This window comes from Megascapheus bottae, unplaced genomic scaffold, assembly GCF_031878675.1.
Source record: "Megascapheus bottae isolate mThoBot1 unplaced genomic scaffold, mThoBot2.hap1 HAP1_SCAFFOLD_50, whole genome shotgun sequence".
Classification (NCBI taxonomy): domain Eukaryota; kingdom Metazoa; phylum Chordata; class Mammalia; order Rodentia; family Geomyidae; genus Megascapheus; species Megascapheus bottae.
In genome coordinates, this window is record NW_028327837.1 from 1,929,913 (window position 1) to 1,953,066 (window position 23,154).

Genomic DNA, 23,154 nt, shown 5'->3' on the forward strand with positions numbered 1-23,154 from the left:
TGTACAGTAAATACTAACATTTTTTTGGCCAGTCCTGGGCTTGAGGTCAGGGCCTGAATCCTGTCCTTGGATTTTCTCAAGTCTAGAGCTCTACCACTTGAGCCTCAGCACCATTTCTGGCTTTTTTTTTCTATGTGTGTGGTACTGAGGAATTGAAGCCAGATCTTCATGTGCTAGGCTAGCACTCCACCACTAGGCCAAATCCCATCCCAATGCCAATTTTTAACAAATATGAATCCAGGGTTTATGAGTTGATGTGTATTGTATAGCATCATTTATCTTGGGCGAATCATTAAAGTCTTGGGATCAAGACATGATTTTAATTGCTGAAGTGAAGAGTGACTGGGTGTTCCAAAGAAATCACATACTCAACCAAAGAAATTATGGACTGTTTAACCTATGTGTTTGTATGTGTGTGTGTTTGTGTGTGTGTGTGTGTGTGTGTGTGTGTGTGATATGTGTTTATGTGTATTCATATGATTATGCACTGGTATTATGACATGCCCCTCTGCTCTTGTGCTCTAATATAACGCATTATCACTCAAACTCCACATTTGTAGTCCAATGTTTTGGTGCAGGATTGGAAATAGCCATTCAAAGCCATTTCTACTCTGAGTGCCTTCCACTTGCTATCATCAGATCTTCCACGAAATGTTATTCAGTGGTTCACCAGTCCATTCCCTGCCATTCTAAGAGAAAACAGAGGTTCACATGATGAGGCAGCATTGCCAAAACTCGAATCACTCCTATGCAGCTTCATCTAACCCAAGATTCTGAAGTCAAACCTCAATACTTCAAGGAGGCCTGGCAGGGATAGCAGAGGTGGAGGTGGAGCTCTAATATCAGATCCCATGCTTGGCATGGTTTCAATACCCAGCAATGTAGATATTTTTCTGTACTGTTCTGGCTCAATTTTTGTGTATGTCTTTAATTTCTTCACAGTGTGGAATCTGACACCCAGAGGGGAAATGTATCCCAGTCCTGGCCGGCCCTCAACATATGGTGAGTCCATGTACTTGTCAACTGAGTGATAAACAATGTAAAGTGTTGTAACCGTAGACAATATATATGACAGTCGATCAGTATCAGTACATCCTTGTTTTAAGTTTTGACATAAATAAGAATAGAAAAGGTCAAAAGACAATTGTTCCTGTTTTCTTTGAAAGTCAAGTAGTAGGATCTATAAAGGGAAATGAAGATGGTCACAGTTCATGTATAAAACTCACACCAATTGAATGTATTGGAAACAGATTTCACATAAAAAAACACTAATGGAACCTGAATCACTTCTTCATACTCCACTCCTCTGTTACCTTGAAAGGCATACTATCACACTGGATGGGAGCCTACAGATCTTTCTATCAATCAAGGAGGCTAGAAAGACAGCCAACAGTAGCACCAGCAAGTGGGAACTGAGGGAGTCATGGAAGCAGCAGTGTAGATGGTATATCAGCTTGATTTCCTGCATAGCAAGTGAAATGGAAAATAAGGAAAGACACAAATCCACAATATATGTCCATAAGGAAAGAATTCTTTGTCAATCTTTTATACAAGATTCCTTTATCAGAGGTCAACATTTCTTTGGACCAAGAACCTCATTTCTAGGAAATTCCCCCTTCCAAAAATAGTATATTTTGTGATTGTTTTTGATGAATTGTACCAAATTTGGGTGAAAAATAGTTTTAGGAATTTCCACAGTGTTTTACTCTGTATAATTTAATGATTCAAAGCAGATCACACGTATATCTAGAGAGGTCAGCATAAAATAACAGATACCAGAATATGGATATACATGTGTACAAAGATGTTCAGAGACTGAGCACATAGAATGTGGAGAACTATTGGAGTGTCACGGCAGTGCGATTTTGTCTGTGCCATTCCATCCTTCTGAAAGTTGGGTGAAGGACTCAGTCAGACTCCAGGAGAAAGTGAATTCTCCCGGTCCTTGTGAGCAGTGAAGGGAACTCTTAGAAAACTCTGATCAGACCACCTGGGCATGAGACACAGATTGAAGGGTTTGTACACATTTTCTAGGATGGCAATAACAAAGAATCACAAAGGAAGAACTTGTGCACTAACAATTTACCTCCCACGACTGGGGATTATAGGTCTGAAAGTGGCTGTGAACATTTGTCTCTTGTTCGAGACAGTAGAAGAGAATGTCTCCACAAAGTCTCCCTTTTGGCTTGGACAATTGTTTGGTCCATCCACTCCTCCTTTAGATTTCTATCCTATTTGGCAGATGCCATGTTCTTCTGTACAGTTAATGCAACTTTTTCATAAATGTGAATCGAAGGTTTCTGACTCCATGAATAGTGCACAGACGTCATTTATTTGGGTAAAGCCTTAAAGTCTTGGCATCAAGACATGATTGTAATTTTTGAAATGGACAGTTGCTGGGTTTTCTCACAAGATCACATTCTTCATCAAGGAAATTACCAATTGTGTGTGTGTGTGTGTGTGTGTGTGTGTGTGTGTGTGTGTTCCTGTGCAGTTGCTGTGGTATTTGGCCTTGTGCTCCTTTTGTTCTTGTGCCACGGGTGTTGCTTCCATTCTTTTTTTTTTTTTTTGCCAGTCCTGAGCTTCGGCTCAGGGCCTGAGCACTGTCCTTGGACTTTCTCAAGGCTAGAGCTCTACCACTTGAGCCTCAGCACCACTTCCGGCTTTTTTCTATGTATGTGGTACCGAGGAATCGAACCCGGGTCTTCATGCATGCTAGGCAAGCACTTTAACCACTAGGCCAAACTCCCGGCCCTGTTGCTTCCATTCTTGATCTGTAGATTCCCTCATCAGCATTTTGCTGCTGAACTGAATTAGCCTTTCAGACACATTCTTTTCCTTAGTGACTTTGTTTTTGTCATCTGTCTTCAGTTCTCTCAGTACATGATCCAGTAGATCACAGAGGTCTGACAGTGGTTCATCTACCCATGCCAGATCATCCTGAGAGCACAGCCAGCAAGGGATGATTGAGTCAGCATAGACAAAAGCAATCTTCTGTCCTCAGAAGCTTCATTCAGCACTGGGCCCAAACTTTAAGCTGCAGTTTCAGAGACAGGGATTGAAGCTATAGAACAGTTAGATACACAACTCAAATGCATATCTAGCACAAACCATAGTTTAAACCCCCAACCTTTTAGGGAAATGCATTGTTTCTTCTCCCAGTGTCCCACTTAATTGTCTCTATGTTTTGTATTTTGTTATAGTGAGCACCACACATTAGAGGTCCTCATATCTGAACCGAGCGCAAATGTTTGGTGAGTTGATTTGACATCTCAGTGTACAATCGTTTTGGAGTCTGAGGACAATACAGATTATACAGACAGCCTAGGAATATCTTTATGAAGTCATTTTGAATATTGACACAAATAGAGGATGATTGAGTTGGTCAAAGAACACTGGTGGATTGGCTGCTCTGTAGTCTAGGAAGCAACCAAATTTTTCATAATGTCAGTGCTTGTAGGTTGCTTTCTATTAGCCAACGGAGGTGACAGTCCTACTCAGAACTAACCCTGTGGTGAAATGGTGTGTAGAGCCTACTATTAAAGTTCTTATTGAGTGTGGATTGACCCTGCATTCTCCACAATGGTGATACTGAAAAGCCCACCATTATATTGATGGAAGTCCTGCTTCTGGCCTACTGTCCATTGTTCCTATCTGAGAGTTGAAATCAGTAAAGATATCCCAGATTATTGAAGGAATGGAGGAAGCAGAAAATTAGGGAATTCAGGGTTGAGTTCCTTTGACTTGCATTGAAAGTTACACAAGATGGAATTAGGCATTGTGGTAGATGTACTGAGAAAAATTCTTCCATCTTGGATGAAACCTTTAATTTTCTGAGGTCCATATTTAATATCCCCAAGAGATACAATTCCATTTCTATGGCAAAATGGAATACTGCTTTTCATTTAATAACATGCCTCTCAGTTTTGCATTGCAGTACCAGAGAAAATCACTCGAGGGAACACAAGAGCTGGAGATGTAGATGTAGCTCAAGTGGCAGAACATTTTCCTAGCAGGAGCAAGGCCATGATTTCGATATCCAGCTTGTATAAAACATGTTTGAGTTCCTCTACATGGTCCAACTCAATTATCTGTTTCTAATTTTATTTCATTACTAGTGATGTCACGACGTTTCCAGCCACTGCGGTTTGTGACTCGAACATTGACATTTGGTGAGTTGTCTATCATCTGAAAGTTAAACTGATTTCAATGTAAGTACAATGCCCAATCAATATGGCAGCTTCTCAGAGAGTTCTCATGTAATCCTTGTGTGTATTGAAATAGAGAATGATAGCATAAATGAACACACACTTGATCATGGTCTGCTTTGAAGTGAAACCTAGCAACCAAATCCTTATTTACATATCAGTTCCTGCATGCAACTTTCACAGAGCCAACAGTGGTAAGAATCCCAGTTAGAAACAGTGAGAATGGTCTTAGTGGTTTCTCAATGAAACGAACAACAGATCTTTTTCATTCTCCAGAATTCTGATACCCACTATCAGAACTGATGAGAATCCTTCTTCTTCGGCTACCGTTCCTTGTCCATTTGTGAGAGGCAGTTAAAAAAAAACAACCAAATAAATGAAAGGACAGAGGGAGTAGAGCAGACTTAGAATGCAGAAAATTAGAAGTTCTAAAGCATTGAGTTCCTCTGAAGTGAGTTCCAACTAGCATTAAACTGCATAATATCAATAGCATTGTGCTAAGTTTACTAGGAAAGAAAGACTTTAATCATGCATAAAAGTTTTCTTTTACACAAGAAATTAATTTTCCTTTCCAGGGAAAAATGGAAATACCTTTGTTCATTTTGCTAAGTTATGTATTATTTCTACTCATGAATTTATTTGTGTTAGATAAACTGTAGCCAATTTGAATAAAAAACTAAGACTATGAGTTCACATGGCATTTGACTATCGTTTAATCCTCTAGCATGGATGGAAAAGATCCAACAGAAGTTGGGACAGACGAATTGACAAAAAGGTCAGATATCTATATGTAGATAAAGATATATAAATATACATGGTTGTTAAGCAGAGTGTTTCTGGGAATTATGTTCAAAATGTTCTCAGTGCAGCTTTTGTCTGTAATATTACTCCTTTTCCATGGTTGTTGAATAAATGAGAAACGAGTCTCATAAAAGTGTTTTGCTATTTCAGTAAGCAGTGAAGCAAAATTCCTAGACAATCCACACCTTGCTGATATATGAGATCCTACTAGAATTAGATTTGTTCCTTTGGTGTTACAGCAGTGACACACAATTCCATGCATTTGTTCTGACCAAATGAATTTTTTCAAGGTGAAGAAATAAAATGTCATACCAAAGAGACTACAAGTTTGTTTCATTGTGAAAGGGGTAAATAACCTCTTGTACAACTCTTTCCCATATTTTTGCTGGTTATGCCCAGTTCTCTGATGGGTGTGCTCTTTCTCTAGATCCAAAACTTCATTTATGCATAATATTTTCATTGTCCACTTCATGCCACATTTTAAACACAGTGGTTCTAAGGTTGGTGACACTATGAACACTTTATAGACAGCATTTTTTTATTGTAATTAGTAAAAGGGTTACATGATATTTGCCAGATAGAAGGTGCATTAATTCACATACATTGATACCCTTTCAGATTATAGACAGCATTTATACTGGTGAAAGAGATGAATCCATGGCATTATGATTTTATTTTACTTCTTACTGCTCACATGTGAATACAGGGATCATGAAAAAATTCACATTTCAAATAAAAGAGTTTGGAGACAGATTGGGTCCACGAGCATGTGGGATGGGGTACTCTGATACTATGGCTTCTAGTCAGGGCTTCAGGAATAGTCTACTTTCTTGCTTATACCTGAGGCTCTGCTTCTGGAACCACACATACAGTGCAACATTTTACTGGATCCTTGGAGATGGACAATTACAAAAATAAATTTCTACCCTGGATGTTTTCATATTGCTGTCCTCTGATCTTTGCCACCTGTGTAGATATAATTATACATATGAACCAAAAGCATGCACATCCATCGTACATTCTGGTGAAAGCCCAAGTGGAAAGATCACTGATCAAGCAAGCCTAGGCACAAAGATTCACCATACCATGAACAGAGAGTATCACAGATAGTGCTCTGAGTTGAGACCTGAGTACTGGAGATAAGGGATGTTAGGGACAGAAAAGCTAGAGATACAGCTCCATTGGCAGATACTTGTGTGGCATACTCAAGGTCATAATTTCTATACCTAGTAGTGTCAGAAAAAATGTGTGATTTTTTTCCAACATGGTGCAACCTGATTTTTGTATATGTTTAATATGTCCACAGTGAAGACAACGACTTGACAATGGTTGTTTTTCATTCTAATGAAGACAACAGTAATTGGTGAGTTGATTTTTTTTAGTAATATATCATTTTGGAGGATAATGTGTCTTCAGACTACACAGGACTGCCTGTCCATATCTGCAGGTAATCATGATCTGGTTTGAAACTTATTAGAAAATGATAGAGTAGATCAAAATACACTGGCTCATGGGGTGCTATGAAGTCAAGTACTAGCATCTCAAATCCTTAGATCACCACAGTGCCTGTCAGCTAGTCAAATGAGCCCAGGCAGCTGGGAATCCCTTTCTGAAACAAAAAAGTAATCCCAGCGGTCTATATGGCCCATAAAGGAAGATTATATCCTTCCTTCTATAGATGCCTGCAACCACAATCAATGGTAGCCCTGCTTCTAGACTTCTGTTCCTTGTCCCTATCTTAGAGGCAGGAAAGTCACCAGGGAATAGAGGACACCTAGAATGCTGATATTTAGATGATATCTAAGTCTTGATTTCCATTGAAATTAGTTGAACTGAAACCAGAAGAGGTTATTCTCCATCAGATCAGGTAGATTTATTGGGTCATAGTATTCTTAACTTTTAGGGAAAAGTCTTACCTTTTGCAAGTAGAAGAGTTTAATTTCTCTAAGACACCTCCAATTGAGTTTCTTAGCATGTATGGATACTGAACATACCTATCCAAGTAGACAAATGTGCAGACTGAGAATTGTGATGTTCATGGAGGTTTCCAGCACTAGAGAACACCATTAACCTAGTTTCTATCTGATCTGAATACAGTGTGTATAGGAGTCTTTCTAACTTTGTTTCTTTGGGTAAAACAGAAACTTATCTGGATAAGAGAGAAACATGTCAGGAAAGCAATGTTTCATTTCCCTGTTGTGTTTAAGACACTGTAAAAACACCCACACAATCTAAAAGAACATTTCATTCAAAATGCTTTGGTATGAGATTTTTCAGATTGGGTGAAGGACAAAAGAATCCTGAAAGAGCAAGAAACAAAGAATTTGGAAAGAGCCAGGAACAGGCTGCAGTTGGCAGGGCGTAGAGGAACCTTCAACAGCAGGTGAAGCTGGTTCTACAAGTACCCACTCATCATCACTGTTGATGGAACCCGCCTCACATTTATACGTGTTTCATGTTTATTCTTAGTTGCAAACAATGAGCATAAAAGTTTTGTTGCATGGATATGGCTTTGTTGTATGGAATTGTCCCAGACCAAATATGTCCCTTCCCAAACTACTCTCTCTTCTTTATATGGAAAGGTTGTTGCCAAGTCTCAAAGTGACTGGATTGATATGGTAATAATGTTCAATCTTGGCACCACATACTCTGAAGATTATCCCAACATGTGAATGGAGGATATAGCAGTATCGTTCAGAGCAAGTAATGACTCCATGGTTACTTTCTCTCCTCTGTCTTCAGTTACTTGGGAAAACTGGAGGTTTTGATTACATGTGATGAAGATCATGGATAGATGACTACCCTGCCTTCTCCTTAGGAAGTTGTGGCCTAGTGTCTTGGTGACTCAATGAGTAATGTGTTCTCTTTACCTTTGGAGATGACCTTGCACCTGTCTTCTTTTCTGACCCAGTGAGCTAGATACACAATTACTTTAGAACGCTTATTGTTAATATTTTATCACCAAGTATATTTCTTTGATAATCTTAAACTGTAATGTTGTGCTGATTTGAAATCAAGTGTGTGAAGAATATCTCAGTTATAGGGAAGAAGCATAGTCCACTGTTTTGTGACTTGCAAAATAATTTGACCCAGAATATGAAGTTTAATTATTCATGTGATATCTGACTATATGTATTTTTTGTCCCTATAGCACATCTGCATTTGAATTTTGTTCAGCACATGATGATGACAGTGTGACTGAAAGGTAAGCTATAATCCAAGCCATATAATAGAGTGCTAGACAAATGTATATGTAGAAGTTTATGTACATATTTTATATGAATGTATGTACAGACACAGGGACACATAAGTATCCACATTCATAAGGCTGGAGCTAAGCCCTTGTATTTGAAGAAATACAAACAGCATGAAAGGAGCAGTGACATGTGTGATGCAGTGCAATTCATAAAGTGAAAGATTCTGTGTTGGATCACCAGTGCTGCTAGGAAAATGAAAGAAATATGCATCAGGAAGGGTCTGCCTGTCACACTGACTGTGTGGTATGTGGAAATTGGAGGTGATCCTATGTAGAAGCCAGCATTGGAAAACAAGTTATTGAGACCCTTATCTCAAGCAATGAGCCTGTCCTAGGAGCTCACAGCTGTATTCCCTTCTCCCAGGAGCACAGATAACCAGGTGATGATCTGAGGCCACTTCCAGACCTAGACAGAAGGAAGACCTTCCTGGAAAGACATCTACAGCACCAAATGACTTAGGCCATTACTCAGGTGGTCGAGTGTTTGCCTAGCAGGCAAACAGAATGCCCTGTCATCACACTCCAGTGTGACAAAAAGGGGAAGCATTCAGTAACTTTCCAACAAGCTCCTACTGGGCTCTGTAAAACATTAGGTGTGACTCCTTCTGTGCTAATACACCACTGACTCTGTACCCGCCTCCAAAACTCCCCACCCTGTGACTACTATTCTACTTCACACTTCTTGAGTATCATGTTGAGCTGTCACCTTAAAGTTAATATGTTTTTCAATATCATCACTTTGTTTTCATTTGCTTCAAGACACTTTACATTTCTTTCTTGGTTTATCAGTCCCCCGATCATTCAAGTGTCTATCAATTAACTTTCATGCGTTGTTTTGTCCTCTCTCTTTTTGTATCTCTATTGCTTTGTAAAAATAAGATACATTGGTATATCCAATTTTTGTTTCAGTTTCTTCTAACCTGGTTATTAGCTTAACATGTGATTTTCTGGTAGAATGTATATTCTTCAGTTAGAAAATGAAATGTTTTGAAGTGTCTTCTAGACAAATTTGAAATGTGGTGAACTTTGATGTTTTGTGATTGACATTTTTGTCTGAATGATCCTTCCTTTCTAGCAATGGATATGAATGCATGTAATATACTCTTCAAGTATATGTCTCCTTGTAGGTCTCATGATGTTGTTTTTATAGAAAAGCATTTTCCTGCACTATATACCTCTATCTTTACAATAACTATTCCTGGTTGTTTATTTGATGTATTTGCCATAATTTCCTGCTCTTCTTGACATCTTTTTCCAGTGATTGCTGTAGTCTGGGTTTTTTTTTACATATCAAGAACTGCTTGTTATTACTTTCATTTGATTTTTCTAGACATACAATCTTCCTTTCCATCCTCACTCTTAAAAATGGGTATTCAGCAGCCAGCATATCATTGGGGCAGGGGTTTTCAAACTTACTCTACCATTGGCACTTTCATTGGATACAATAATGCATATTCCCCTAAGTTTCTGATTGATCAGAAGAGACATATTGCTCCCATTCTCATTTATTTCTGTCATATATCCTTGTTTCATTGCTTCTTTGTTATTTGGTGGCTGCCAACCCAGAGAAGGATTGATTCTCTTCTTCTTTGTGTATTAGCCTAAAATTGTACCCTGTATGACTGGCAGTAAGTTGACTTAGTGAGTGTCAGTAAAGATATGATTAAAATACTTGATTATCATCAAAGTACATATTTATTTCACCTTGAAATAAATGCTTTTGTGGGGTCTGTGGTAATATTAACAAACTATTGTTAAGTGAAGGATAGTTATACAATAGTAAATGTTAATAGATCATTTTTATTATAATCAAAATGATGACCTAGTTTCATCTATCTTCTGATTTTATCTATCATTATGTATGGTATCCTATGAGGTAGCAATTTGCTATGAGTAGTGAAAATTGATCATTTGTATAAAGTAGATTGTTCTTTGACTGAACATGTATGCTAAAGTTATGTGTCATGCCTGCCTATATATTCCAATACACTTCTATCCTGAAAATTGGCTGTAGGACATAATGTGTGATCTAGGATGGGAATGTGAGTTAATATCCTTGAAGGCTCTCAATGATCTGATGATATTTACATATATACATATCTACGCGTACTCCTAAGGTCAGAATGAAGGCAAGAAATGTGTGCATACACACACAGATGTCAACATGTTAAACAAGAAGTAGCAGAGCAATATGGTATAGGCATGAGATCCCAGCTGTGAGACATAGGTAGGAATACTATAGTCTGCTGTCAAACCTAAGCAGTGAAGGAAACTCTGTGGGAAATGTATGAGAGGTAAGAGATTTTGCCCCAAAATGAAGAACTGTCATCTGATACTACAGCTGAACTTCCTGAAAGAAACAAAAATGAAGGGTAGGGTGTAAATATACATACACTCTCACCTATGTGTATCTATGCATATTTACATGTTGGTAAGTCCAGACACACTTGAATGGATAGTTACAGAAAAGAAAGTGATAGAGATTAGAGAATTTAATTTTAAGTATTGATGACACTGCAGAGCCTTTGATATTTTTCTAAGATCCTTGGGCTCTAGTATCAGTAGAGACCTTTCTAAAATCTTAGGTATTTCCAAGAAGAAATACCATGAATTCTTCTTGTTCCTAGTCTATTGTAGTGGCCAAAACCAATTCAGTGTTATGCTGTAAGACTCAGCAGGTTAAGAAATTTCTCTCTGGTGACTCCATTTTGTCTAGCTGGAGGATAAAGCAAGTTACCGGGGTTCTGTCTTGTCTGTCTGACTGACTGTCTCTGTTTCTCTCTTTCTGTCTATTGTCTGTGTCTCTGTGTGTCTCTCCCTGTCTCTCTCTATGTCTCAATGACTGAGAAAAGGTTGGTCATTAGGGGTTTTTAAATTTGATGTGTATTTTCCAGAAATGCCTTACTGTTAAGGTGTGTTTTCAGCCCCAAAACAAAAATTTGCCTAATTATGTACTGGATGTCTATCTCAAGAGATGATGCTGAAAAGACCAGAGAATCTTTTCATGCCCATGATCATCCCTGATATGTCTCATTTCATTGCTGTGGGAAGGAGGCTGGCTAAAATAGAATGACTTGCCTAGGATTTCACATGTTCTGGGGAAAACAGACAGCTGAAGACAGCTCCCTCATACCATTTGTGATATTTTTAGTGGATGAGAAGTCTTTTACCATCAAGTGATGGTTGGAATTTTATGTGAAAGGTAATACCCAAAGCATGTCTGTGTGTTTGTTTGCACATATATTCTGTAGATTAAGGTGAATAACTCATGAACTACAAATCCTTTTATGAATCAGAGAGGCTGGACAGACAGAGGACAGTAGTGCTAGCAAGGAGGGGAGAGAGGAAGCAGAAATGTAGATGGTTGATCAGCTCCATTTTCTTCATAGCAAGGGATATGGAACATAAGGAAACCCACAAAATCACTGCAAAAAGTGGTTTAGGGTCATGTGAAAAAAACTCCTTTTACACCTTGCATAAATCTTTGTTTATCACATTTCATTGGGGAGAGAGGCCTCATTTCTAGCAAAACACAGGAAATAACCCCTAGCATATAAAGAGTATTTAGAGTTAGTATTCAGCTAGTTATAGCTGTTTGGAGAGAAAAAGTAGTTTTGGGAATTTCCAGAGTATTTGACGGCGCATAACTTAATGGTTCATGTTGGTAATGAAGAGCAGAACACTCAGAGATCTACAGAGGACAACCATAAGAGGTCAGACACCCAAATACAGTCAGATTTGTGTAGAAAGCTGTACCGAGATGAAGGAACATGTTAGTGGGAACCATTTGGAAGGTCAGGGAAGTGCAATTTTGTCTGTGCCATTCCATCATTTTGCAAATTGGGCGAAGGACTGAGACTCCAGTAAGGAGAGGGAGTTCTCACTGTCCTGGTGAGCAGTGAAGAGTTCTCTGCTTCTGGCCTGCCACCCATTGGTCCAAGGTGAGAGTAAGTCAGTAAAGACATCCAGGATTACTGAAAGTAAGGAGGGAATAGAAGGAACAGGGGAAGCAGAGTATTAGCTATGACCTCAGGTTGAGTTCCCTTGAACAACATCGTATTGAAAGTCATACAAGATAGCATTAGGTCCCGTGTTAGGCTACTGGGAAAAATTCTTCTACCTTGGATTAAATCGGTCCATATTTAATTTCCTGAAGAGATTCAACTGCATTTCTGTGGTAAAATGAAAATACTGCTTTTCATTTGGTTCTGGTCTCTTAGTTCACACCAGAGTACTCGAGCAAGTTGCTAGATGGAACAAAAGAGCTGGAGATGGAGCTGCAGCTCAAGTGGCAAACATGATCCTAGCATGAACACAGACATGGTTTAAGTTCCCAGCCTTGTAGAAAAGTTTGATTTCTGCAGTATGTTCCAAATGAGTTTTCTGTGTCTTATTTTATTTTATTGTTTCGAGATGACACAACGTTAACTGCAATTGCAGTTTGTGACTCAAGAATTAACATTTGGTAAGTTGTGTTATCTGTGATCTGAGTGTAAATTCATTTGTAGTGTGAGTTTAGTGTACAATCTATGTGACAGCTTATCAGTATCCTCATGTAATAGTTATTTTTGTACTGAAACTAAGTAGAAATTGATAAAGTCAATTAGTACATACTTGGTCATGGTCTGCCATGAAGTGAAATTAGCAATCATATCCTTATTTACCTATTATCAGTGCCTACGTGCAACTTACACTGAGCTAATGGAGGTACGAATCCCAGTCAGGAACAATTAGGTTGTCTCAGTGGTTCTGAGGTGAAAGAGTTGTTGGGCCTCTTTCCTTCTCCAGAAATCTGTTTCTTAGACAGGCCCACTGTCAGTTCTGATGAGAGTCCAATTTCTAAGCTGTTGTTTCTTGTATTTTGTTGATAAGCAGTTAAGAAAAGAGCCAAGTTAGTGAAAATAAGAAGGGAGTAGAGCAGACTTAGACAGCTGAAAATCAGATTGCATAAAGGATTGAGTTTCTCTGTAGTGAGTTGCATGTACAATTAAACTACATGATACCAATAAACATTTTGTTAATTTTAAGAAAGAAAATGTCTTTACTTGTGCATAGAAACTTTCTTTTGAAGAGATAACAGTGTAAATTCCCAAAGAAATTAATTTCCTTTCTAGGGAAATGTGGAGACAGATTTCTGATGTTCAGGGAGAGTTTTCCAGCACTAGAAAATGACATCAACTAAGTTTCTACCTCATCTCGATATTGTATCCCTGGGAATATTTCTAATTTTATTTGGACAAAACAGAAATATATTAAGATATGTTTTATGTCCCCATTGTGATTGAGATCCTGCAAAAACACCAGCACAATCTAAAGGGCATTTCACAATCCTTGGACACACACAACCAAATCCCCACTGTTGACTACACTTCTGTCTTACACATCTGGAATATCAACTTGAGCTACCACATACAAATTAGTGTGTTTTGCAATAGAATCATTTATTTTTCTATTTGCTTGAAGTAATTTTTACTTTCTTTCTTGGTTTATCAGGCCTCTGATTGATCAAGTGCTTATCAATTTACTTTCATGACTTTTTATAATCCCTAAAGTCTTTGGGATATTTGTAGCTCTGTCTTTATAAAAATAAAAGATACATAGAGCCTATAATCCTAGCTACTGAAGAGTCTGAGAACTGTGGATCGTGGATCAGAGACAGCCCTGGCACTAAAGACCTAGAGATTCCTACCTCCCATTTACTACCAGAAAAAAACAGAAGCGGTGCTGGGGCTCAAGAAGTAGAGTGGTAGCTCTGAGCTGAAGAGCTCAGGGACAATGCCCAGGCTCAGAGTTCAAGCCCCTTGAATATCAACCAAGTGATACAATCCTTTCTGGACGAAGCAGTGGAGACCTAATTAGTAATATCGGTGGGAAACTCTGGAATTCTTATCCAGTTAACTTCCTGAAAGCCAGAAGTATGGCTCAAGTGGTAGAGTACCTTCTTCACAGAGAAAGCTAAGGGAGAGCACCCAGGCCATAAGAGGAAGCCCAATAGTACCTGCACATAAACACAGTAAGAAAGAGAAAGAAGGAAGTCCACCTCCCTATCAGAGACAGTCACAGGCCTGATGTGAATGGATGGAAAGAGATATTCCAATATGGCACCCAAAAGGAAGCAAAGGTAAATGTACTCCTAGCTGGCAAAGAAAACTTGAAAGTATTACAACATGAAAGTCATTTCATTTTGCTAAAGACACTGTAATGATTAACAACAAAAAGGCAACTAATCCTCAATGCACCCAATTTGACACAACAGACATCGCTGAACATAAATGAGTAGATGGATCCCAACCATGTTAGATCCTTTCCAAAGAATCCGCAAGAAACCAGATTCAACTGAAGGCCAAGAGCCAAAGGCAGCACATATCTGCAGAATATTCCACACAACAGTCCCAGAATAAGTATCATCCCAGCAACCCCCAAGCTTTCTCCAAAGGAAATAATATTTAGAGCCTAGAGGCAGCATTATTCTTTTTCCTTTTCCCTTCCTCTAATATTCCTCTACAGTAATTATTCAAAGAGGTTTCTTGGCAGAGTATAAAGTAAGTCTTAACAATTACATATAAGAAAAGACAGGCCGGGAGTTTGGCCTAGTGGTTAAAGTGCTTGCCTAGCATGCATGAAGACCCGGGTTCGATTCCTCGGTACCACATACATAGAAAAAAGCCAGAAGTGGTGCTGAGGCTCAAGTGGTAGAGCTCTAGCCTTGAGAAAGTCCAAGGACAGTGCTCAGGCCCTAAGCTCAAGCCCAGGACTGGCAAAAAAAACAAAAAAGTAAAATGGGCTGGGAGTTTGGCCTAGTGGTAGAGTGCTTGCCTAGCATGCACGAAGACCCGGGTTCGATTCCTTGGTACCACATACATAGACAAAAGCCGGAAATGGTGCTGAGGCTCAAGTGGTAGAAAGTCCAAGTACAGTGCTCAGGCCCTGAGCTCAAGCCCAGGACTGGCAAAAAAAAAAGAAAAGACAATGTTACTGTTTGCTATCATACTATGATGGAATTCAATTGGAAATAGACAAAAGATAAAAGACAGAAAATATTGAAATACATAGAAATGGAACAAAATGCTTTGAATGGTTAATTGATTATTGAAGAAAGAAAGGATAGATATGTATTCAAGTCTATAAAAACCATTAGAGAGTCTGACTATGACATTTGGTTTCATCCTATAGGGACACCTCATCCTATACCACAACCAAACTTGACGAAACAAACAACAATTAAGGGTAAAGTCTAAATATATAGATAGATAGATAGATAGATAGATAGATAGATAGATAGATAGATAGATAGATACTCTCATCTATGTGCATCTATGTATAATAAAATGTATGAAGTACAGTCATACATAAAAGGATAGTCACTGAAAAGAAAGTGATTAGGATTATTGAACTTTATTTTAGGTATTGATGACACTGCAGGGCCTTTGATATTTTTCTAAGATTTTTGGGCTGTAATATCAGTAGATAACTTTCTAAAATCTTAGGTGTTTCCAAGAAGAAATGTCAAGAGTTATTGTTCCTAATCTATTGTGGTGCTCAAAGGCAATTTAGTGTTTTGTTGTAAGGCTCAGCAATTTAAAAACTTCTCTCTGATAAATAGAGGATAAAACAAGTTACAGTTGTGAGCTCTCTCTCTCTCTGTCTCCTTCTCTCTCTCTCTCTCTTTCTCTCTGTCTCTCTGTCTCTCTCTGTCTCTCTGTCTCTGTCTCTCTCTCTCTCTCTCTCTCTCTCTCTCTCTCTCTCTCTCTCTCTCTCTCTCTCTCTCTCTCTCTGTATCTCTCCTTGTCTCTTTGTCTCCATGAATGAGAAAAGGCTGATTATTAGGGGATTTTTAATTTGATGTGTATTTTCCTAAAATGCCTTACTGCTAACGTGCGTTTTCTGCCCCAACAAAAATTTGCCTAATTATGTGCTGGATGTCTATCTCAAGAGATGATGATGATGATAAAAAGACCAGCGAATCTGTTCATGCCCATGTTCATCCCTGATGTGTCTTATTTCATTGCTGTGGGAAGGAGACTGTCTAATATAGAATGATTTGCCTAGGATTTCAGTTATTCATGGGAGAAGTGGCAGCTGAAGAAACCTCCTCATATCATTTGTGATTTATTTAGTGAATGAGAAGTTTTTTATCATCAAGTTAGGGTTGAAATATTATGTGAAAATCAAATATTACTAAACAGCCAAAGCATGTCTGTGTTTTTGTTTCCACATATATTCTGTAGGTTAAGGTGAATAAGTCATGAACTAGAAATCCTTTTATGAATTAGAGAGGCTGGAGAGACAGAGGACAGTAGTGGCAGCAAGGAGGGGAGAGAGGAAGCAGAAATGTAGATGGTTGATCAGCTCAATTTCCTTCATAGCAAGGGAAACGGAACATCAGGAAACCCACGAAAACAGTGTAAACAGTGCTTTAGGGTCATAGGAAAAGAACTCCTTGTGAATCTTGCATAAGTTTTTATTTAGCACAGGTAATCATTTCATTGGAGAGAGAGGCCTCATTTCTAGGAAAGCACAGGAAATACGCCCTTCCATATATAGTATATGTAGAGTTTGTTTTCCGGGTATTATAGCAATTTGGGAATAAAAAGTCTCTTTAGAAACTTCCATAGTATTTGACTGTGCATAATTTAATGGTTCATGTTGATAATGAGGAGCAGAACATACATAGATTGACAGAGGACAGCCATATGTGGTCAGATACCCAAGTATAGACAGAGTAGTGTACAAAGCTGTACAGAGAACAAGAACCGTATTTGTGGGGACAATTTAGAAGGTCAGGGAAGTGTAATTTTGTCTGTGCCATTCTGTCTTTTTTGCAAATTGAGTGAAGGATTGAGACTCCAGTATGGAGAGGGAGTTCTCCTTGTCCTGCTGAGCAGTGAAGAGTTCTCTGCTTCTGGCCTGCCACCCATTGGTCCAATCTGAGAGTAAGTCAGTAAAGACATCTAGGATTACTGAAAGTAATGAGGGAATAGAAGGAACAGAGGAAGCAGAGTATTAGCTATGACCTCAGGTTGAGTTCCCTTGAAGAGTATTTTATTGAAATTCATACAAGATGTCAAGAGGTACTGTGGTAGGGGTACTGGGAAAAATTCTTCTACCTTGCATGAAACTGTTCCATATTTAATTTCCTGAACAGATTCAACTGTATTTCTGGGTAAAATGAAAATACTGCTTTTCATTTGGTTCTGGTCTCTTAGTTCACACCGGAGTACCAGAGCAAAGAGCTAGAGGGAACAGAAGAGCTGGAGATGGAGCTGGAGCTCAAATAGCAAACATGATCCTACATGAACACAGTCATGGTTTTAGTATCCAGCCTTGTAGAAAAGTTTGATTTCCTCTCTATGTTCCAAATCAATTGTTTGTGTCTTACTTTATTTTTTAGAGATGAAACAACGTTAACTGCAATTGCAGTTTGTGACCCAACCATTAACATTTGGTAAGTTGTATTATCTCTCATCTGAGTGTAAATTCATTTGTAGTGTGAATTTATTACACAATCTATATGACAGCTTCTTAGTGTCCTCCTGTTATCATTTTGTTTGTATTGAAAGTAAAAGAAAATGATAGAGTCAGTTAGCACATACTTGGTCATGGTCTGCTATGAAGTGAAAAGTAGCAAGCATATCTTTATTTACCTATTATCAGGGCCTTCATGCCACTTGCACTGAGCCAATGGAGGTAAAAATCCCAATCAGGAGCAATGAGGTAGTCTCAGTGTTTCTGAGGTGAAAAGAGCCGGTGGGCCTCTTTCATACTTGAGAAATGTGATATTTGGACTCTCAGTTCGGATGACAGTCCAGCTTTTGGACTCTATTTTGGTGAGAAGTAGTTAAGAAAACAACAAGTTAATGTAAGTACGGAGGGAGTAGAGCAGACTTGGAAAGTTGAAAATCAGATTGCATAAAGGATTGAGTTCCTCTGTAGTGAGTTGTATGTACAATGAAAATACATGATACCAATAAACATTGTGTTAGGTTTACTAAGAAAGGAAATTTCTTTACTTGTGCACTAAAGCTTTCTTTTGAAGAGATAAAAATGTAAGTTTCCACAGAAATTAATTGCCTTTCTGCGTAATAGTAGAATTCCTCTGTTTATTTAGCTAAGTATGGAAAAATTTAAATTCTACAAATTCACGAGTGTTTGGGTAACTTGCTACCTTGAGTAAGACTATGAATGTGCATGGTATTTGACTGTATATAATTTAATTCTCTAGCCTGGATAAAAATGATTCAACAGAATTTGGGACAGAAGAATTCAAGCAAAGGTCAGATATCTATCAATAGAAAAACATACATAAATATATATGTTATGAAACAGACTGATCATTTCTGGGTAGTTTCCAAATACTTTCAGTGTACCTTCTGTCTGTCATATTACTCCTTTTCATTTTGATGAGTAAATGAGAAAGGAGGTGCACACAGTGTTTTGCTATTTTAGGGAGCAGTACAGGAAAACCCCCCAAACCCTGCACATTGCCAGTGTATGAGAACCTACTACAATTGGTTATGTTCCTTTTTTCTGACGGCAATGACATACAATTCTATGTATTTATTTCCTGCCATAACAATTTCTTCACAGGTGAAGAAATACAAGTGTCAGTTCAAAGTGGCTATACAACTTTGTTTGATCTTTTCCGTAGTTTTTTGGCTATGTCTGATTCTTTGATGGGTATTCCCTTTCCCTAGGTCTGGACCTTCATTTTTACATATACCTTTCATTGTGCACTTAATGCCAACTTTTAAAAACTGTGGTTCTAAGTTTTATGTAACTATAAACACTGTCTCTGTACCATTTATATTGGATAATCAGATGACTCGGTGACATTATGACAAGGTCCTTACTACTGACATCTGTGAATACATGGTTCATGAATTAATGTACATTTTCAATGAAAGAGCTACGAGACAGATAGTTAGAGAGATAGAGTCCATACGTGTGTGGCTGAAGGACGGTACTCTGATATCCCTTCAAGTCAGGGCTCCAGGAATGTTTTCCTTTCTTACTTATCACTGAGGCTCTGCTTCTTGATACACACGTGCAGCACACCATTTTGCTGATTCATTGGAGATGGCCTACCACAGAAAGGAATTTCTACCCTGGATGGCTTCATCTTGCCATCCTCTGGTGGTCTTCCCCCCACATCCACCACACCCCTGGAAAACAGAATCACATCTGTGAACAAAAGGCTTGCACATCCCTCTCAAGTTCTGGTGAAAGACTAAGTGAAAGTGTCATTAAACAGGCAAGCCTAGGCATGAAGGCTCACCAGGCCATGACTAAAGGTGTAGCAAGGACAGGGCTCTGAGTTGAGACTTCAGTACTGGATGAAGGTTTGGCAGAGACAGAAGAGCTAGAGACATAGTACATTTGACAGACGACCTGTGTAGCACACACAAGGCCATAGTTTTCTAACCGAGAAGTGTCAGAAAAATGCATCACTTCTTCCTACATTGCCCCACTTAATTTCTGTATGTTTCAATATATCCACAGGGAGGACAGCAGCTTAACCAAAGTTGTTGTTCATTCAGATGAAGACATCAGGAGGGGGTGAGTTGACTAATTTTAAATTTTATTTTATTTTTGATTGTTGGGGTAATACATAGAGGGGTTACAGTTACATCTGCCAGATAGTAGATGCATTACTTCTCACACAATGATACCCTTTCTCATGTTATTGTGCCCATGGGCCTTCCCCCTCCCAATCATCTTGTTTTTTTCTACTTCCTTTTTCTATTTCAAACAAGGAAATAAACGTATATACTGTATGCCAGGTTACAAAGCCAGATACAGTAACAATATGAGATTAAGCATAAGGGGAAAAAAAGAGAAGAGAAATAACATAGTACATTAAGAACAGCAATCACACAAGATAAAGCTCTTGTTTCCATATCCTAGAGTTCCTTTCATTTAGTGTGAGTTGAGTTTTTGATCATCTAAATGATAAACCATTTTGGACAATGATGAATTTTCACAGTACACAGGACTACCTATCCATATCGCACGGAATCATGATATGTTTTGAAACTAAGGAGAAATGATAGAGCAGATCATAAGACAGTGGCTCACGGAGTGCTGTGAAGTCAAGAACTAGCACCCAGAATCCAGAGATTATCACAGAGCCTATGAGCTACTCACCAGAAGCCCAGGGACCTGGCAATCCCTTTCTGAAACCTAAAGGTAGTCCCAGGTGTCTGAAGGGCACAAGAGGAAGAAGCACATTCACACTGAATGGGAGTCCTGCTTTTAGACTGCTCTTCCTTGTCCCTAACTGAGGGGCAGGAAATAGAGCTGGGAGTAGAAGGCAAGTGGCATGCGGAAATTGAATTGAGTTGGGTGCAAGAAGATGAGGCTGTTATCCACCAGGTTAGGTAGATTTATTTGTTTATAGTGTTATTAAACATGGATAAAAATCACCTTTTGCAGGTGTAAAAGTTTAATTTCTGCAAAAAGCCTCACTTCAGTTTCTTTGCATGTGTGGATACTGAAGATACCTAATAAGTAGAGAAATGTGGAGACAGATTTCTGATGTTCAGGGAGAGTTTTCCAGCACTAGAAAATGACATCAACTAAGTTTCTACCTCATCTCGATATTGTATGCCTGGGAATCTTTCTAATCTTATTTGGACAAAACAGAAATATATTAAGATATGTTTCATGTCCCCATTGTGATTGAGATCCTGCAAAAACACCAGCACAATCTAAAGGGCATTTCACAATCCTTGGACACACACTACCAAATCCCCACTGTTGACTACTCTTCTGTCTTACACATCTAGAACATCAGCTTGAGCTACCACATGAAAATTAGTGTGTTTTGCAATAGAATCATTTATTTTTCTATTTGCTTGAAGTAATTTTTACTTTCTTTCTTGGTTTATCAGACCTCTGATTGATCAAGTACTTATCAATTTACTTTCATGTCTTATTATAATCCCTAAAGTCTTTGGGATATTTGTAGCTCTGTCTTTATAAAAATAAAAGATACATAGAGCCTATAATCCTAGCTACTGAGGAGGCTGAGAACTGTGGATCGTGGTTCAGCGTCAGCCCTGGCACTAAAGACCTTGAGACTCCTACCTCCCATTAAGTACCAGAAAAAAACAGAAGCAGTGCTGGGGCTCAAGAAGTAGAGTGGTAGCTCTGAGCTGAAGAGCTCAGGGACAATGCCCAGGCTCAGAGTTCAAGCCCCTTGAATGAAAAAATATCAGATATATTTTTGATTTCATTTTTTCAGCTTCTTGAGATCTGGTTATTAGCATATGATCTTCTGATAGAATATATATTCTTCAGGTACAGGAACAGGTCATGAAGAGAATTTTTTCTAGTCAGTATGTCAGCTGCACTTCACAAGATGTTACAAATGCAGTCAACCAAAGGATAGAATCCTTTCTGGAACAAAGAGGTGGAGGTCTAAATAGTAATATCGGTAGAAAACTCTATGAGATTCTTATCCAGTTAACTTCCTGAAAGCCAGAAGGATGGCTCAAGTGGTAGAGTACCCTTCTTAATAGAGAAAGCTAAGGGAGAGCACCCAGGCCGTAAGAAGAAGCCCAATAGTACCTGCACATAAACACAGTAAGAAAGAGAAAGAAGGAAGTCCACCTCCCTAGCAGAGAAAGTCACAGGGTTGTTGTGAATGGATGGAAAGAGATATTCCAAGAATGGCACCCAAAAGGAAGCAAATGTAAATGTATTCCTATCTCGCAAAGAAAACTTGAAAGTATTACAACATGAAAGTCATTTCATTTGGCTAAAGGCACTGCAATTATTAACAACAAAATCCTACTAAGACTCAATGCACCCAATTTGGCGCAACAGACAGTGCTGAACATAAATGAGTAGATGGATCCCAACCATGTTGGATCCTTTCCAAAGAATCCGCAAGAAACCAGATTCAACTGAAGGCCAAGAGCCAAAGGCAGCACATATCTGCAGAATATTCCACACAACAGTCCCAGAATATGTATCATCCCAGCAACCCCCAAGCTTTCTCCAAAGGAAATAATATTTAAAGCCTAGAGGCAGCATTATTCTTTTTCCCTTTCCCTTCCTCTAATACCTCCTCTACAGTAATTATTCAAAGAGATTTCTTGGCAGAGTATAAAGGAAGTCTTAACAATTACATATAAGAAAAGTCAATATACTATTTCCTATCATACTATGGTGGGATTCAACTGGAAATAGCAAGATAAACTGCAGAAAATATTGAAATAGATAGAAATCGAACCAAACACTGTGAATGGTTAATGGGTTATTAAAGAAAGAAAGAAGGGATTTGTAATCAAGTCTACAAAAACCATTAGAGAGCCTGACTATGACGTTTGGTTTCATCCTATAGGGACACCTCATCTTATACCACAACCAAACTTGACGAAACAAACAACAATGAAGGGTAAGGTCTAAATATACATATACTCTCATCTATGTGCATCTATGCATAATTAAATGTAGGTAAGTACAGTCACACATTAAGGATAGTGTCTGAAATGAAAGTGATTAGGATTACAGAACTTTATTTTAGGTATTGATGACACTGCAGGGCCTTTGATATTTTTCTAAGATTCTTGGGCTGTAATATCTGTAGATCACTTTCTAAAATCTTAGGTGTTTTCAAGAAGAAATATCAAGAATTCTTTTTGTCCTAATTTAGTGTGGTGGCCAAAAGAAATTTAGTGTTTTGTTGTAAGATTCAGCAGGTTAAACATTCTGGTGACTCCGTTGTTTCTAGTTAGAGGATAAGACAAGTTAAAGGTGGTCTCTCTGTCTGTTTGTCTGTCTGTGTGTCTGTCTGTGTGTGTGTCTGTTTGTCTCTCTCTCTCTCTCTCTCTCTTTCTCACACACTGTATCTCTCTGTCTCCGTCTCTCTCTGTCTGTCTGTCT

General features: G+C 38.5%; 3 protein-coding genes across 3 annotated transcripts in view; 2 read left to right on the forward strand and 1 right to left on the reverse strand.

Annotated features, from left to right (window-relative positions):
* Positions 1-15,490, forward strand: part of LOC150039065 (uncharacterized) — a 30,325-nt gene extending 14,835 nt beyond the window's left edge. Inside the window, exons 6-12 of the mRNA XM_090328036.1 lie at positions 943-1,002; positions 3,204-3,254; positions 4,119-4,172; positions 4,933-4,983; positions 6,316-6,372; positions 8,161-8,214; positions 15,439-15,490. Of these exons, the coding sequence (XP_090184162.1) occupies positions 943-1,002; positions 3,204-3,254; positions 4,119-4,172; positions 4,933-4,983; positions 6,316-6,372; positions 8,161-8,214; positions 15,439-15,490 (379 nt within the window). The remainder of the gene's footprint in view (positions 1-942; positions 1,003-3,203; positions 3,255-4,118; positions 4,173-4,932; positions 4,984-6,315; positions 6,373-8,160; positions 8,215-15,438) is intronic.
* The window catches only part of LOC150039056 (uncharacterized), a 341,232-nt gene that overhangs the window by 132,562 nt on the left and 185,516 nt on the right, over positions 1-23,154 (reverse strand). The gene's annotated exons all lie outside the window — the stretch shown is intronic.
* The window catches only part of LOC150039066 (phosphatidylinositol 3,4,5-trisphosphate 3-phosphatase TPTE2-like), a 71,641-nt gene continuing 66,104 nt past the window's right edge, over positions 17,618-23,154 (forward strand). Inside the window, exons 1-4 of the mRNA XM_090328054.1 lie at positions 17,618-17,710; positions 18,488-18,538; positions 19,765-19,821; positions 22,613-22,666. The gene's annotated coding sequence lies outside the window, so the exon portion shown is untranslated. The remainder of the gene's footprint in view (positions 17,711-18,487; positions 18,539-19,764; positions 19,822-22,612; positions 22,667-23,154) is intronic.